A 19,238-nucleotide genomic window follows, 5' to 3' on the forward strand; every position below is an offset into this window, starting at 1 on the left:
TTTGCAGGAAAACGTACGACCATCTGTCCGCCAACTGAAGCTCCGCAGAGGATGGGTGATGCAACAGGACAATGACCCAAAGCATACAAGTAATTCAACAAAACAATGGCTTCAACAGAACAGAATATGCCTTCTGGAGTGGCCCAGTCAGAGTCCTGACCTCAACCCGATTGAAATGCTGTGGCATGACCTTAAGAGAGCGATTCACACCAGACATCCCAAGAATATTGCTACACTGAAACAGTTTTGTGAAGAGGAGTGGTCCAAAATTACTCCAGATCGTTGTGCAGGTCTGATCTGCAACTACAGGAAATGTTTGGTTGAGGTTATTGCTGCCAAAGGAGGGTCAACCAGTTATTAAGTCCAAAGGTTCACATACTTTTTCCACCCTGCACTGTGAATGTTTCCATCTTATGTTCAATTAAAACATGACAACAGCTAATGTTTGTGTAGTATTATTTTAAGCAGACTGTGTTTTTCTATTGTTGTGACTTACATGATGTTTAGAGCGCATTTTATGGCCAATTCATGCAAAAAACCACGTAATCCGAAAGGGTTCACATACTTTTTCTTGCAACTGTATGTGTGTGTGTGTGTGTGTGTGTGTGTGTGTGTGTGTGTGTGTGTATGTATATATATAATATACACTTATACCCTACACACACACACACACACACACATAAAAAACTAAACTAAACTCAGTGTTTGTCTGTTTGTAACCTTCAATCGGGCAAAATGATGCATCACAGGGCAGCAATTTTTTAATCAACGTACTTCAAATGAGTTAACTTAAAGAATGCTTTGAAATTCCAAGACCATTATTCCTGTGGGATTGTAATTTAGCAAAGTTCTGGCTGCTTCAGTGCAGCCGCAGTCACGTGATTGTCATTTGCAGTGCTCCCTGCCAAGTTCTCCCAAGGAAATCAGTGGGGAAGCTAGCAGGAAGTCGGAGGTGTCTCCCATTCCCACTGCTGTTTTGCCTGCCTGTGGTCATTGTGTTCTCAGTTTAAGTAGGCAAATATTTCTAAAATGATGATCCAACAGGTCATGACTTGTCTAATCTCCAATACTGTCCTGGAATTCTACAATTGTAGCATTCTACTCTCTCCTCTTGCTGACTTTATTTGCCTTACAAGCATGCACAGACAATAGCTGTTCTCCACAAATCTGGTATAAAGCAAGACAATCCCATTCTGACCTTTTTAAATATAAAACAAGCCTGTTTTGGGGGAAAGGGGTACATGCAGTATTCAGGTATCTACATTCCAATGGAAAAATTGAGCTTACAACAGAGAGTTGATATCAGTCTAATATGCTATAGTATAAATTGTTGAGAAATATCATTTGCATGCAGGATGTTCATACATGTGTGTGTATGTGTGTGTGTGTGTGTGTGTGTGTGTGTGTGTGTGTGTTTCTCCCCTTGTATAAATTGAGATGGGTTTGGTTTGGCTATAGCCACTGCTATTGGTTCCAGACCATCATGTGCCAAGCCTGGCTGAGGCTTTGGGATGCTCTGTGCTTGCATTAAATCGATCTACTGCTGCACATTAGAGCTCAACCTGCCAGTGAATCAGACCTTTTCTTTTCTTTTTTTCCCATTTCTCTGCCTGCCTGCCTGCTTGCCTGCCTGCCTCCGTAGCACCAGTCTTATTTTAGCTTACCGAGGAGGAGGAGGAGGAGGAGGAGGAGGAGGAGGAGGAGGAGGAGGAGGAGGAGGAATACAGGCAGAAAAAAATACTAGACATTGCAGCAACCAAGGAACCCTTATGAGTAGATGGTGGATGGAAACTACTTCTCTTGTCTCTTTCATTTTTGGATTTTACAGGATTTCTTTGCTGCATTCAGCTCCAAGATGAAGCAAAACTGACACACAGAGAAAATTATACACGCAGTCACACCGGGTGAAAAAAGAGAAAGCAGAGACTGCTGGATAGCAAAGGGGGAGGAATACCCTACAGCTTCAGCATCTTAAAGGGAGCCCAAACCTCTTTCACCTTCAGATCTTGGACAGTGCTGAAGATAGCAGGATGGAGCTAAAGTGAAAACAAACCTTGGGGTTGGGGGGTGCTTTTATTTTGGTTTCAGGATTTTTGTTATGTTTTGATTTTTGTTTTGGTGTGTGTATATTTGTCAGTTATTTTTGCCTTTCTTTTTTTGAACAATTGCTTTTTTTACAGTGCATTGTTTTGTGAGATGGAAAGGCAAGTAGAGTACTGATGTCATAAATCTGAAATATTTTATATCAATTTTTTTCTTTTTTTGAGCATAGATATTTGCCAACCTGCTCAGTATAAAGAAGCCTGCATTTTTCTCATTAAATTGAACTGAAGTACTGAGTCTGTGTGAGGCTAATTTGGATGGTGTTTTTTTATTTTTATTTCAATTTATTTCCCTTTGGACTTTGAATGTAGAAGTAGGAGTGAGAAATTGGTGCATTCATTTTCTTTAATTGTATTTTTCCTTCCTTGGTAGGATGGAGGTACTGCTGTCACTAATTTAATTTGTCATCTCCCCACCCGCTTTTCCTCCTCCCAAAGGCAATGTCTTTTTTTAATTGAAATATTTTTAATTGAGGGTGCATTGAATCTTTTTCATTGCAATTTGCTTTAGGTGCAGCTTGCTGCATTTTTCCCTGTTAACTGCAATCTACTATTTGGAATTATTTTTTCTTCTTCTTGGGGTGGGTCCCCCCTTCCCAGTTCCAGTCATTTAGGTAGAGGCGGAGAGAATTTGTACATCATTTCCATCCTACATAGGGAGGTGCAAGTGACCATGTCCAGGACCTCTGCTGCTTTCCTTGGCTGTGCTCCTGCCTGAGTGCCCCCTCCCTCTGCTGCAAGCTCCCCAGCAGCATCGACAGCAGCCGATGGGATGCGATGAGCTTCTTCTCTCCAGCAACATCCTCAGCAGCATAACCCCCGGCCCTTTGCTCTTTGCAGGATGGCTCGGTTTGGAGATGAGGTGCCAGCCCGCTATGGGGCAGGAGGTTCAGGGGGAGCTGGCTCTGGAACGGCAGGCGGCGGAGGTGGCCGGGGTGCTGGGGGCGTTCGGCAAGGTGGTCCCCCAGGGGCCCAGAGGATATATAAACAGTCGATGGCCCAGCGAGCCCGTACCATGGCACTCTACAACCCCATTCCTGTTCGGCAGAACTGTCTGACTCTCAACCGCTCCCTCTTCCTCTTCAGCGAAGACAACGTGGTGAGGAAATACGCCAAAAAGATCACCGAATGGCCATATCCTTTCTATGGGGGGGGGGGAACTGTTCAGTGCAATACTTAGGCCGCAGTAATTACTTACACTTGAGAAAGGGCAATAGGAAACACTGTCCTGCATGCTTGATCCTGCCTCTGCATAAAGTCCCACTAGCACATTCTCCACCCCAAGCATTCCTGTTCAACCCCTGCATGCCCATATCATCCATTTCTCACATCTGTATCACTTCTGGGTGCATTTCCTCTCCCATCAACCTGTTTCTTCCAGGGCTCTTTTCTTTCCTTTCCATCATATTTATTTAACTGATCCTGTCAGCTCTACTACTGAATGGATCCTTTTTCTGTTCCCAGGAGGCGTAGTGCTTCATTGGGAGATGCTCTTTTCTTTTGTCCACATGTCTTTCTGCTCTCAATATCACTCTTTAATGTGTACATCATTTTATGTGTCTTGTTTCTCCTGCAATCTCTCCCCATGTAGAGATTCTGAGCTTCTCACCAACCCAAGCATCAGATACTTTATTTCCTTCTCTCCTTGCTTTACCTTTGAAACCTGTTAAAAACTGCTACTGCAAAATAGTTCTTCCTTTATTATGGAAAGGTTGGAGATGGTGCAATGGGGGGAGGGGGGGGAGAGAGAACCAGACAGGTAGCATTATCTTTTTATTTCTTTCCCAGTAGTTCAGAGTTTTAGACACTGCCCCTGTTTCCCTTTCTTAGGATAAAATGGCTTGTAGGCCTAGGGCCTTCATGGGCAGTCAGTAGTTAGTGTGGTTGCCAAATATATGTTATGATATGATATGGGCAGTAGGACTCTCTCCAGCACTATTTCTAGTTAATTGCAAGAAAACTATAATCTTGTCAAATTGTCTGGATCAGAAATCAGCCTAACAATCTTTAGAAGAGACACGTGGTAAGAAATGAGTAGCTAAATGGGTTCCCCCTCCCCCAACTGTTCTACAGGGCTGCCAAGAAGTGTTCCATGTTATTAATATGTATGTAATCCAGGAGACCTGAGCACTTGAGATCCAAGAAGATGGTTGATATTTTTGTGGGGGAGAGATTGATGACCATTGCTAATTGTGGGAGGGGGTATTTTCAAGCTATTTGTTTCCTCTGATATGGAAGAAAAAGCCAGATTCATCACTCCAACTCGGTATGTAAATACTTTATTTTCTTTAATTTCTAACTATTTTGTTTGTTGACAAAGAACAACATGTGACTGTAATATATAAATTATGTTATTTTTGTGGATGCTCTTCAAGTTTGCATGTACTTTAAACCTAGTTTATTCTGATGAAAAAAAACTTAGAATCTACTAATATTTAGGTGTAAAATGCTGTTTTTATTCTCTGATGCAATAGTAACAGTATTTTTCTGTGTTTTTTTTATGCAGATTGAAATGTAAGTCACTAATTTTGGTGACCTACTGTATTCTAATATAGCAATGTTGCATGTCTATGGCAAAAATATTCTTATGTTTGCTACAGCTTATTTCGTACTTTTAATGAAAGGATTATGTGCAGTTTTGTTGTCAGTTTGAGGAAAGACATATTTTGTTTACAGAAAGGTGATACTAGAAGACATCACTAAAATTAATGGTGTAAATGCAAGTGTAATAACAATCAGATTTTAGTTCCTTATAGTATAAAAGGTTTTGTACATTTTTTTAAAAATGTACATGGCTGAGTTAGCTCATCACCTTAGAAAAAAGAGATTATTGAGCATATCTTTAAAGTTAATAAAAGAGATATTGAAAATACTGATTGAGATAGAAATATATACAGATGGATGGGAAATCTATTAAATTTTATTCATTGTAATTATTCCTAAAACCTAAGAATCTTTTGAAGATTCAAGTTATTTGTGTATATTGTTTCTCATGGATGTACAAATTAGTTTTGTGTTTTGCTAATATGAGGCAATAAAATTTGGGAAATATGAAGTAATCACAACCAGGTTGATCCTGTGAATGGAGTGCTGGGATTTACACAAGATGTAATCTCAGTTCAATCACTAGTTATATAGTTGGAGTTTTCTTTCTAAGTGTAAAAATAGAAATAATAATAATAATAACAACAATAATATGATAGGAATAGAAGAAGCTGTCTTAATGCTAGATAGTCAGTTTAGCTTATCAATATTGATTGCAAATAATAAAAAAAATTTGTTTTATCTATAGTTGCCAAAAATTAAATTTCTGTAATAGTTCAACAAGAATAAATAAGTCAAAGTTTTATAATGCTGTTCATACAATAATATGCTATAGTCAGTGCCCATGTTAAATCTTGGTGGGCACATGGGTTTCACAGAGTTTAAATGTGTAAAATGCTCAATTCCCAGCCTTCTCCTGACCATCCTCTTTTCCCCAGTGTTACTTCAATATTTCAGTGTTCTTTTATTACATACCTTCCCAACATTTCATTATATTTAACAGAGAGGTCAAACATAAATGCCAGATACAGTCCACCAGAAGTGTTGGCTTCTCTCCATTTCTAACCAAAGAGTAAAAAGACATGATTGACTATTTTGGTCAAATAGTTGACTAAATTGGTCATTAACTTGTCCCAGATCCCTTCTCAAAGTAATTCTCCAGTGAAACTAGTTGCAATAGTACTCCAAAATGGCTAAAAGAATGAGTTAAAAGAGGGCTATGTAAATAAAATGTGAAATGTAGATTTGCTGAATGATTTTCATTACCGTATATTCTTAGAATAATGTACCTTACATAAATTTGAAGAGATAGATAGATGTAAATGTAGCCTTGGACATTAATAACTGATATTCATTTCTAACGGAAACAATAAGATAGTAATATGGAAATAATATCTGAGGAATGTTGAACTTGCCCAAGCGCTGCATGACTCCTTGTGTTGAGAAGTATTATTCTTTCTCTTCCTTGCAAAAGTCACACAACACTGTAAATCAATGTTCATTTAACTATAATTTAATCAATCACAGTGACTGGGTTTGTACAACACACTGAACTAAAATGAAACAAATCATATTGGACTTAGTGTTATGTTTGAAATTTAGTATGGATGTAAAGTTGGGGAAGCAGTATGCAATTAAAAGAAACAGACTGGAACCAGGTTTAGAAAATAAGTTGTTTTTTTTTAGTTTAAGGATGGTAGGAAAAAGATTTAAAAAACCCGTAGGAGCTTAATAAACATGACTGAAGAAAGTATTGAATTCTCTGTCCACAGCTTCCAACTGATGATCTTCACCTAATTATTAATAACAGAGACATGGACTCTGAATTTTATATTCCAAAAGGGAGTAAAAGTTGGTAATGGAGGAGATGGGAAGACTGATTAGTACTATAAACATAGTTGTCTGTAGCCTGCTAAGCTTGTTTATTCTGTGTTCTGCTTTGTCAACACCCTATCTGTGATTTTTGCAGTGTATGAGCCAATATTCTATCCTGGATTTTTGCATGTTTTGTATTAAGTGGGTTAGCATTCTCCAGTTTTATGTCATTAGATAACTTGATTCATCCTCATCCAGCAGATTGGTTTGATTGGTTTGGGTGATTTGAAGTATTGTCCATATCTTTCAGTTTGATAAAAGTTTAAGTTTAAGTTTATTGAGCTTGGATAGATTGGTTAGTATTCTATTCAGAAACTTCCCAAATTTAGGAGAAAAAATATAGTATTGCATCAGCAGATGCAAATGAAGTAAGATTAGCAAATGGGACTAAAGTCTTTTTTGTATCACATATTTTAAGCTAGGATCTTCCCACTCATGAAGGAGAAGAGTGATAAGAATTTAAGTTACTTGTGTCACTATTACCGATAGAAAATGGGCTAAATCTATGACTTTTAGTTGCTCCCATCCTTTTACAAACCACATACTGGATTAGCTCACACATTGTGATAAATCATGGATTCTTTAACTGTAGCTCATTGAATAAAACATTAGCTGCATCCATCTCCCAAGCCAAGTCATCAGCAATAGTTTACAAACCACAGTGGCTAGGTTTTTGTCATTACATTTTTCTTAACCATGGCTTGTTGAATAACGATTACTAGATTCTCAAAGTGAGCTAAGACCAAACTGGATAAGCCACATTTTTGTTTTCACATGATATTTGACTTCAGTGATTGCCTCTTTCCAAAGGCCTACAAGGATATTATATCTCCAACAACTATCTGTACAAGATGAATGCTCTTGTCATTTTCTGGAGCCAGAAAACCATGCAATTTTTGACTCCTGGGGACTTTCTGTAAGATCCTTCATAAACTTGGCAACTAGTAGCAATCTGTGATTTATGCTACTTTAAGGGTAGAAGTAGGATGCAGTTTGGATATTCTTGAGGAAGAAGCTATAAGAAGGTAAGTATGAATATATCATGTTATTTTTTTTAGTTTCTAAAAAAGAAGAGATGCATATAAATCTTACACAACTCCAAAGCAACTACTTTTGTAACTTTTTTTTTCAAGAGTTGCATTTCCTCAAGACAATCTGTTCAGATCACATGACAATACTGAAGCAGGTATACCTGGAACAAGTGGTGGGTAGGCCCTGAACCAAATCTTTCCACATTCCATAATCATAATCATAATAGTAAAGTTGGAAGGGATCTTGAAGGTCATCTAGTCTAACCCACTGCTCAGGCAGGAAACCTTATACCATTTCAGACAAATGGCTGTCCAGTGTCTTCTTAAAAACTTCCAGTGTTGGAGCATTTACAGCTTCTGGTGGCAAGTTGTTCCACTGGTTAATTGTTCTAACTGTCAGGAAGTTTCTCCTTAGTTCTAGGTCGCTTCTCTGTTTGGTTAGTTTCCATCCATTGCTTCTTGTCCTGCCTTCGGGCGCTTTGGAGAATAGCTTGACTCCCTCTTCTTTGTGGCAGCCCCTGAGATATTGGAACACTGCTATCATGTCACCCCTAGTCCTTCTCTTCATTAAACTAAGTAAAGGTAAAGGTTCCCCCACACATGAGTGCTAGTCGTTTCCAACTCTAGGGGCCGGTGCTCATCTCCGTTTCAAAGCCGAAGAGCCAGCGCTTGTCCGAGGACGTCTCCGTGGTCATGTGGCCGGCATGACTAGTCGCCAAAGGCGCACGGAACGCTGTTACCTTCCCACCGTAGTGGTCCCTATTTTTCTACTTGCATTTTTACATGCTTTCGAACTGCTAGGTTGGCAGAAGCTGGGACGAGTAACAGGTGCTCACTCTGTTACGCGGCACTCAGGATTCAACCCGCCATACTGTCAACCTTCTGATCGACAAGCTGAGCATCCTAACCCACTGAGCCACTGCATCCCTTCTTCGTTAAACTAGACATACCCAATTCCAGCAGCCGTTCCTTATATGTTTTAGTCTCCAGTCCCCTAATCATTCCTTTCTCTCTTTTTCCCCTCTTATCCCCTAAGTTGCTGGGGTAGTAATTGTCCCCTCTGTTTGGACTACCAAGTTCAGTTCAGGTCACCAAAAAGAAGAATAACAAATTGGAGCAAGTTCAGAGGTGGACTACTACTAGTACTGGTGAGGAGTCTGGAAATGAAACCCTATCAGGAATGTTTAAAGTATCTGGGTAATCTTATCCTATAGAAAATGTGACAAAGGGAAATGACACCAATCTTCAAATATCTGAAGCCTGTCCTACAGAATAGAGAATAGACTTCTCTACTACCCCAACCATAGGACCAGATCCAATGGATTAAAACAACAAGGAGCTCAAGGCTAAACATCAGGAGAAACTTCCTGACTGTATGAGCTGTAAGCCTCAATACAGAAGCTGTCTGAATATCAGAATAGGCTGCCTCATTATTCTCCTTCACTAGGTCTGGACGCTCACCTGTACTAGATGCTGCACTGAGCAGTGGGTTGGATTAGTTTTCCTCTGTGGTCCATTCCAATTCTATGATTCTTGAATGGAAAGAAAGGTCTAAGCATTCTGAAGGTATTGCTTCCAAACTACATTTGAAATTAGATCACCAAATATATGCAATTAGGTCAAGAGACACATACGGTCTTAAAGTCATAGGTTGCTGACCTCAATAGAAGTTAAATGTATGCCTCTCTCTCTTTTGTAAACTTAAAATTTATTAGGAAAACAAATGAAATTTATTCATGCTTCCTCTAATGTCATCAGTAGAAGCCCCTTATTAAATTCCATGCCCTTATTTATTGCAGTTACTCAGGCTCTAAACAATCAATTTTTTCCTATGCTCAAACCTTATTGGGCCCAAGTAAAGATCCACTTTGATTCCAAAGAGCTTTTATGAATAGCTTCCCAATAAATAAAATTCATAATTTAACAAATGTAAGGCAGTCTTTAATATTGGTATAATGAGTAAATGTTTCTAAGAATTCAGTTTATACAACATAGTTAGAATTTGCTTATTAGTGTACTAATAGGCATTAAATACCCTAATGCACTGGGTATAATATGTGCTGTATGAACATTTTATATACAAATGTCCGCAAATGAACTTACTGTTATCTGTTTAATCGGTGTGTATATGAGTTGTTTGTAGGCCATGGCTGTAAAAGTATATATTATGGCATGAGGTTGCTAACTGGTGTTTGAAAATGTTGGTTTGCTTTCTGTACTAGAGCCCAGGCCATATCCATAAAACCAATACTGATTGATGTTTCGGCTCCTCTAATGATTATCTATGAATAAACAAAAAGGCGATAAAAGTTTTTGAATTTTGTAGGCAGAACTTCTCCTTGTTGCTAGTCAAAATATTATATAGGTTCTGGTTAGCCTCTACCTACCTCATTATTGTTTAGAAAACTGGCATTTTCCCCTTTGGCTTCAGCTAATAATAATTGACCATGCCATTGTTTGGTTCAATTAATGTACATAGTTGTTTCACTATCCACATAACACATAGGATACAATTGTTGCTTATTTTTTTCTATATGGCTATACTTTTTTACCTGATATAGGATTTGCCCACAGTTATCTTCATGTTTAAAGTTTTTTCTGTTCTCATCTAAAATTTCATTCTTAATTTCATCATATGAATCTGTTTGTAACCTCAGTCATATTTTATTGCATATACCTTAAAAAAAAGATAAAGCAGCCAGTAGGGACTCAGAATAATCTAGAATATTTAGTGAGGTACCTGATCTCATTTTGGAAAGTTGACCCTTTCTGTAATTCAGTCTACTATTTTTTATTTTTTTTGCAAACCAAGCAGTAACTGTCCTTCCTATCAACTTTGACTCAGAAATTTCCAGGCATGATCTGTCACTTGTAATGAGTGCTAAATAATCCATGACTAGGCCTTTTCAACATGCTGGACTCTGCATAATTAAAAGTTTCACTGACTATAGATCAGAATTTGAGAAGTACATATACAGCAGTTTGGATCTTTTAACAGCAGAAAAGTATGGAATTGCTCTCCAATTCTGTATTCTGTTAGTAGTAAATCAAATACCTATAAATTATGGTGGATAGATTGACACTGGAGCTTTAAACCAGCTAGAAGGAAGTATAATTCCACTAACAATGATGTGATTTTATTTTGAAATTGAAGCTATTACAACTGATAGGTGACTTCCAAAGGACAATGTGAAATAAGGTTGAGGTGTATTTTAGATTCACATTGGCAGCATAATCTATATTTTTTTCCTGAGGCCATGGAGCATGTCACATTTCATGAGCACTAATCTTAAAAGAATATATTGTATGGAGTCAGCATATATTTGGTTAGCAGTCTACAAAATAATTCAAGCAAGGCAAATGAGAATTTGAGCAAGTAGACACCTTTATTTTTTCCTGGCATTCACGATTCATATTAGTGCATGCTTCTGGGTGTGAAATCATACAAGCCTGCTCTTCTTGCAATGCTGTGTTTTAATATTTTTCTGCTTTTTACTAAAAGGCCTTCAGATTCCAGCATTAGAATTTAGCTGGGAGTACGCCATTCAGCAGAACTTATTCTTAATCTCATGGTGTCTTTAGTGCTAGATTTCGTCACAGGGAGCCATTTTGGATAGTAACAAAGAAGTATTATAGGCCGAGTGATACTTGAGGGGTGGGACTTCATCTATATTAAAAACAAAACTTGAAGCACATATACTTAGAAAAAGTATAGAGAGTTCAATTTGGAAAAATATTCTATATAATTTACAAATGCATTCAATAATTTTTGAAGATAGAAACAAATGATTTCCCATATCAAATCTCTTTATAAACAAATCATTAAAGTCTCGTTGTTTCAGTCCTGATCAGCAAAAGATCATGAAGGTTTACCAGAGATAACAACATATCTATTTTAACCTTGATCAAATAAAGCAACTTTATATTCCTTTCCCTTTCTTTTCAGTCTTGACCTTTAGTTCCTTCAAATAATCTCCTAGAATTTGATTTCTTTTCAATTTTTCTTTGTCCCTGCTCACAAAATTATCCAAGCTTTAACAAGCCTCTTCTGTAAATCCAATGCAAGAAACTCTTTCAAGTCATTCTCTTAGTCTGTTATTTGTACATCCTTTTTAATAATTAAAACATTAGTCAGTTCTTTTTGTATGTCCAGTATAGCCTCTTTTTCCATATCATTCTTGTAACCTGTCATTTTTAACTCCATCTTCAAATCAGTCTCAGTTTTATCAGGGAAAACTTGTTCCTCTTTCGTAACATCTTTTAAACACATTAACTTCATGGTTAAAAATAACTTTTAATATATCCAATATTAAAATATTTTACTTCAATCTGTACAGTATTAGTCAAATTTAACTATTCTTTTCCTTTAATTGTAATCTTTAGTTTCTCCTGGTTACCTCTAGTGTTCCTAACCTCCTAGCATGTTTTTTTTAATTTAAGAGAATTTAAAATAAAAGAAATTTTTTCTGTGGGAAGGATTCTTTAATTCCAAAATTTTATTCCAAATCCATCTTGTCTCTAACAGTAGTCTGTTTTTAACTTTCCAAAACCAAAGTTCTAATCAACCTTTTGCTGTTTATTTTTTTTAATCCTTAAGTTTGTTTGTAACTTCTTTCACTAAAAATTGAAAGAAACCCACATGCTGTTTTCAGTCTTGTCCATCCAAACATTCCTAATAGCTAATAGCTAAAAAAAAGTTAACATGCAATTTCTGAAAGTGATTACAAAAGAAAGTATCCTAACCCAGTTTTCTTAAAGGCACAACTGTGATGTGAACAAGATAACTATTCATTCATCCCCAAGAGCTCTCAAGCCACTGGAAAGTGCTATTTTGGGGTTTCCTTGTGAGAAGCAAGTGTCTGGAACACTTGTGGGAAATCTCAAGACATCTTCATGACCAGAGAGGAATTACGAAGGTCTTGACTACTTGCAAGCATTTTCCCCCACTATGATTGTGGGTCTGCTTTTAGTGGAGTCATCTTCAGTTTGTCATTTCTTTCCCGGAAGTCTCATGTCATTTTACAATTTCATACTGATGAAATTTCAATCCTACATCCTTAATATTGCCATATGACAAAACGTTGTTCAAAAATAGAAGCTATTTGCACTTCTGTGGAAGTTATTCATGAATGAGTGCTCTTATTATATACTCAACTTATAAAGCAGATCTTTTCATGCTTTTCACAAAAAAAGGTACATCTAAATCTACAGCCATTTACTGATCATTTCTCCCATCCCCAATTCCCCATTCCAAGGTGTGACTCCACATGCATTTTAATAATATGCCAATCATTACTTGAGAATGCCTGAGAAAGCCGTACCATTATTTTGATCTCCACTGCACTGATTGCTCATGGACAATTTATTAAATGACTGATATTGTATGTGCCAAGATGGCTTTTGGTCATCTTGATTAAGGTATGAGACAAAAAACCAGTAATTTATGGGGTACATGGTGAAATAATGAGAACTAGTGATTATCTGCTCTAAAAGGAGTAATAGCAAGCTCTGGGCAATTACAATATTAGAATCAAAAAAGAAATAAGCCCCTAAGAATTTTAAAATGGGTTAAGGAGTAAAAAAGGACTTTTAAAATGGGTTAAAATGCAACTTTCTCAATTTCTAGGTCTGCGGATTCTATTTTTAAAAGAAGATTCTGCCCTCTTATTAACTCTTCCATTAAAAGGAATGTGTAAACTAAACTGTTAAAATGGTAATGAGGAAGTAAGCATATGAGCACCATCCTGAATTCTTTTTTTATTCTTCCTGATATCCGAAGTGGCATATAACCCAGTTATGCTATTCATTCTCAACCATCTTCTTTCTCTACATCAGCAGAGATGCATAGTTGTTTACAGATGACAGATATGTAGTATGAGGCCAGATAACATGGAAATCACTCCCATAATAACATGTGAAGTGAGTCTAAAAATGAAGTGAAATTTGATCATAGTGTATTATCAGAATAAGATTTTAGATTGTCAGTATGACTCATAGTAGGGAAAATTATTACTTCCTCAGAAGAAGTGCACATATTTGCATTAAGTGCCATTTTACAGTTTCAAGATTAATATTTTTTTAAAAAGTAAGGATGAACATGGATGTTTCCATGTGAGAACACATGCAAACATTTCTATATGTAAACATTGATTGAGTGACCAATAAAGGAATAAGCTATTTATATTTCAATAGATTCTATAAAGATATGACATTCTTTTCATTTGTATTGATAGCCATTTCGGGTCTTCAAAAACATCCTGAGTATTCTGTATCAAATGTTATATGGTGATATTTTATTAAAAATTAGTGAAAAGGAAGGATTACCTTCAAAGCAGATATATGGCATAGGAGATGACCTCAGCATAGTTTCACAATATTATTTTTCAATGTTGCCACTTTATTCTTTTAATTTAATTTTAAGTATGAATATGGCCAAATAAGCACCATTCTTTGTTTCTTTGGAAACAATGCAGTCCTAAGCATATTTCTGTACTGGTATTATTGAATAATCAGATGAGTTTTTGTCATGGCTCCTTTGGACAAAGAATTCTATTTTTGCACCTATGCATATTTTTGCAGATAACTGCATATAAAATAAGCTCACTTCAAAGCCTTATGAAAGGCCAACAGGATTGGGGCCATAGTGATCTCCAGATTACACTATAACTTTACATACTGGAGCTCAGATTCCTGCTAAATGCCAATATCCTACATCTGCAAAGAGCCAACTTGTTTAAAGCATTTTATCAGTGACAATTACGAAAAGGATTTATTAGATTCTTTACCCACTGGCTTTTTCCCTTTTTTTTGTCAAGAAGAAATATTGGTTTCTGAGAAAATCCCATGACATAAACCTTTTGAACTCTGTAACCATTAGGGATTTAGAGTTCATTTATTTCTGATCTGTTAAAATGAATGCAAAGGGCAAGTATTTTGACTAAACTTGACTTATACTAATAATAATGTGATGGAAGGTCATGAATATTTTGCTACCTTTGACATGTATTATTGAACTGTCCTTCAGTTTTTGGACATTCTGAATTCTTATGTCAAGATATAGTTCATTTTTTTCTGAAACTCCACTAGCCCATCCTGAACTTGTCAAGACTATTCTGCAAAGACTTCAAAAAAAAAAGCAGGCTGGATACTAAGCTGGGAAAACATCCTTTTTATTTGCCTGTCCTTGAATATTTGGACCACAGAATTCCTCCAAGAGGCATCTAGTTCAGGGCTTTTCAACCAGTGGTACGGGTACCACCTGTGGTACATTGACACCTGGCAGGTGGCACACGACCATCCTAGAAAAGTAGTAGTGGGGGAGGGGAATGAGTTGAACCGGTGGCAGCACCGCACAAACCTGAGCGAGAGATGGCTGGAGCTGCAGGGCTGTCAGGGCTCAGTGGAAGCACCAGGTCAGTGCTTCTTCGGGGCTGTTAAGGCTCAGCAGAAGCACCAGGACCAGTGCCAGGCTCCAGCTGGAGCTCGGTGCTGATCCTGGTGCTTCTGCTGAGCCCAGAAGAAGCGCCAATCAGCTGGAATGTTGCAGCATCTCCAGGGTCTTGTGATTTACATTCAGATGCTTGGCAACTGATTCATAGTGTCCCAGGGTCATGTGAAATGACCAAAACCTGCTGCAATCATCCAGCGGGGGGGGGAATAAAAACCATACAACCCCTACCCCACCCCCGCTGCCAATCCTCAACAGAAATGCTCACAACAATGAAAACCTCAGACAGGAGGAAGAGCGCCGCCGGATGGGCAGGCAGGTGTCTTGCTCAGCTGTAGCTTGGGGGGCACTTTTTCCAGTGCCATTGTAACTTCGAACAGTCACTAAGTGAACTGTTGTAAGTCGAGGACTACCTGTACTTCATCACTTTATTCCTTTTCTTTTTTTTGGTCATCAAGTTTTTGATACCTTGCTAGGCGACTGGTGGTACTCGGATGTTGCCATATTCTAAAAGTGGTACAATCGGTGAAAAGGTTGAAAAGCCCTGATCTAGATCAATTCAATTATGTTAAACCCAATTCTTGTCTTGGCATTCCCAAGAAATGTCAAAGATATTCAGCATTTTGTGGTATCCTATAATTTTTATAGGCATTTATATCTGATTTTACAGAGCATATCAGAGTCCTCAAACAGTTCGCAAAGAAAGCGAATCATTTAGGAGGATTCAAAGGCACAGAAAACCTTCCAGGATCTGAAACTATCTTTTACCTTCACTATTATGTTATCCACACACAACTTGCTTTTTTATTGTGCAAATGGATGCTTATGATTTTGCGGTGGGAATTATTCTATTTCAAGTTACTGATTACTATAAAAAGGGGTTTTTTTGCCTCATCTGAAAGGTGCTTTTTCAAAAGTGCTTTTTCAAGAAAAAAACGAAGTCCACTTGCCTTTTGAAAAATCACCTTTGGGACAACCATGACCTGCATGACTGAGAATCCCCATAGACATCTTTTGCCTTGGCTTTTATTCTAGACCAGTGATGGCGAACCTTTTAGAGACCGAGTGCCCAAACTGGAACCCAAAGCCCACTTATGTATTGTCGGGTGCTGGGTGGGTGTGGTCCATTGGGTGGGTGTGGCCAATTGGCTGGGTATAGCCCATTGGGTGGGCGTGGCCCATTGGGTGGGTGTGGCTGCTGTGGTAACGGCAGACTGGGTGGGACTAAAAAGTTCAATCAATCAATTCCAACTTTGCAAGATCTTTTTTTCCCTGTGAGTTGACATTGATTGAACCTTTCTTTCTTTGCACATGGCGGTGGAGGCCTAAAGTGAAAAGGTTTTATAAAACCCAGCTGAAGGCCTAGGACTGGGGTGACGGCGTGCGTGCCCACAGAGAGGGCTCTGCATGCCGCCTGTGGCACGCGTGCCATAGGTTCGCCACAACGGTTCTAGACTGTTTTTACCAGCTAAGACAAATTAGGATCTTTGCAGCAAAGAGCTCTTACCAGACAAGGACATTGTCAACATTAAAGGTTGAAAGGTATACTGTAACACTTTACCTAGATTCAGGCTTATCATAAGAACTTAGATCATTTATACACTTCAGCAAAACTCACCCAACATCAAATTTGGTGAGTTGAATTTGTATCTCAATTTAATGTTTACATTACCAATGTCCCTAGCTCACAGAACAGATAATGTCATTTCCTGAAAGTTGAATATTCTAACCAAAATTTTGAAATCAAAAGATTTTATCTTTCTCCCCTTCTAACTTCAATTGCTGAAATTTTGGGGGCAGGGGAACACATTCCTGGCTTGAAGGAATACCTTGAAGAAATGGCAGTAAGACTTGTTTGCATGGGCTTGGATAGATGATCTTCTGAGAAATCCTCCTGACGTTTTCTGTCCATTTCATTGAGAATGGAGAAAAGTGCACCAGAACATCCACTTGTACATTCCTTCTTCACTTAGAGAAGAATTATTTTTAAATTCATCACTAGGGACTTCTTGTAGGTTCTCAGGATTTGATAGAAATTTGATATAAACACTCAGAATTGTTTACTAAGCAAATAGCATTTAGTTTCAATTTTTCACCCAAGATTGCACACATATTTTACAAGCAGAATACTGCATTCCATTACTTCTCTCTGCTGGTACCCTTTTTTCAGCTAAAAGCAATTGCTTGAGATTCTAAACCATAGAACAACTGAATGTTTTTCTCTTTACTTAATATTATGCAGTATTAGTTATTTGTACCTTTAAATGCATGAGGTCTATAATATTGGTTTAATGTATATTTGATTCTATTTCTATATTCTTGTTAAAATATTTAAATTTAGTAGCTGGAACAGTGGGGTTGTACAATGAGCCAGAACACACAGTTATATTTGATTGGTAAGAGAGTGCTGGCTCCTGTGTGAGGCAATCTTCACTGTGATTGTTTGCTTTTCCCATTTCCCTCGCCTTTTTCTTCTGGGTCCTCTGTGTGCTCTGTGATTTACCTCATAATGTAGTGATGTGTCTGACTATTTTGTTTGCTGTATATATAAATGTAAAATATATTTATTTATATGAAACTACAAGTTCCTGTCAGCCTCTCTGACTCCATTCGGACACCTGCTACACAATTCCCTGATAATTCTACCAACTCTTCTAATCTAGAATTAAGGAAGGCTTTATAGATACTTATGGCAGTTTTCCCTCTGATTTGAGCTAGCAGTTGGTATTTCTCTGAGTAATCGAACTTTTAATCTTTCATCATCTTCAATCCAGACCAGGACCATCTGCATGGGAAGACAGATCCATAGGTATCTTATACTTCAGCATACATCTCCAGATTTTGTCCTAATCTATTTTGTACACTTTGGGCCACTCTCCATCAAAACAATACTTCATGAAATCCAGCTCAGGTTTGACAAGCCACATTGTTCTTTATTAAAACTTAGATATTTATCAGCCATCATTGCTTAGGTTCAACTTAAATTACTATTTATTACCTCCATTATCTTAGTTTACCTTCCAGGTCTCCTGTTCACAATTTGGTATCATAATGACCCCACTTCTAATGCCAACCCAACATTAGACTTCCAGCTTCCCTTATCATCAAAACTAGAGTAAAGTGTTGGTTGGGGTTCTGGGAAGCCATATGAACAACTAGCAGGAAGAATGTAAGGCAGTAAAACCACTGTATATGTTGGTGTTTTAAGAATAACACTCTTTTGCTCCAAGACATTTAATTGTCTTAAGTTAGAATACAAGTGAAAGCCTATGTGTCCTCTGGTCACATTTTCCACTGAGATCTTAACGTTCCTATAAAAACTTCATTTCTTGATGAAGGAAAGTAATTTGACAGGAAGTGAGGTCTGACAGGCAGTCCCAGAAGGGTGATTCAGTATTCCAGATACTCCATACTGATATTGATTCCATTGGTACTGATTCCATTCTAACACTTTCAGCATTACCTGGATTAGCTAATGAGTCCTGGAAGAAACCATTCGTTGTACCTTAGATGAGTGAATGCCTTGACAACAGTGGTGGGATTCAGCCAATTTGCACCACTTCAACAGAACCGGTAGCTAATCTTTTGTTGCCTAGACACAGAATGGACTTCTGGAAGTGGCATCCACACAGAGAACCAGTTGTTCACATATTTGAATCCCACCACTGCTTGACAATCTTTATCAGATCCATGGAAAAGGCTGTTAAATTGTTACAACTGCAACCAAATTCTTTATTGTGAAAGTAACTCAGGATGGATTATCCTTGGAATATGCCTATGGTTCCCATGGACTGTGAAGGTCATTGCTTGGATATGGTAGGCAGGAAAATATATTCTCTCAAGGCCTCATCCTTTAGAATGGCAACCTGCCAGAGTGCAGGGGACATTAGCTATTTCTCTGAGGGGAAAAAGTCTCCTTAAATATAGCATGTCTATCAGAAATGAACAAGCAGGCCACATGGCCATGCTGTGGCTAGGAAGTTTAGATCGACACCCCCACCCCCAGATTTCCAGGGGCTAAGCAGACCTGCCTCTCTTTCCACTGTTGGAGATCAGGTAGACCAGTCCTACCCTAGTTCTCTGGAAGCCATGTAGACTGGTCCCACCATCAGCTGTGGTCAACTGCAGTCAAACTGGCAGGAAATCAGAAATTGCTCTCCCTCGGCTTTTTTGTCCTTGGTCCTTCTGTTTCTCTGTTTAGGTAAGGGTTATCAGGTTCTATTTATCAGGTTCTATTTA

At 38.0% G+C, this 19,238-nt stretch overlaps 1 protein-coding gene across 1 annotated transcript in view; it reads left to right on the top strand.

The window, feature by feature from the left end:
• Positions 1-2,942: 2,942 nt before the first annotated feature.
• Positions 2,943-19,238, top strand: part of CACNA1A (calcium voltage-gated channel subunit alpha1 A) — a gene marked incomplete at its 3' end in the record, with an annotated part of 288,487 nt that continues 272,191 nt past the window's right edge. The window contains exon 1 of the mRNA XM_081320424.1: positions 2,943-3,236. Coding sequence (XP_081176550.1) covers positions 2,944-3,236 — 293 coding nt within the window. The 5' untranslated portion in view covers position 2,943. The remainder of the gene's footprint in view (positions 3,237-19,238) is intronic.

This window comes from Vipera berus (genome assembly GCF_964194415.1).
Source record: "Vipera berus genome assembly, chromosome: 2".
In the NCBI taxonomy this organism is placed as follows: domain Eukaryota; kingdom Metazoa; phylum Chordata; class Lepidosauria; order Squamata; family Viperidae; genus Vipera; species Vipera berus.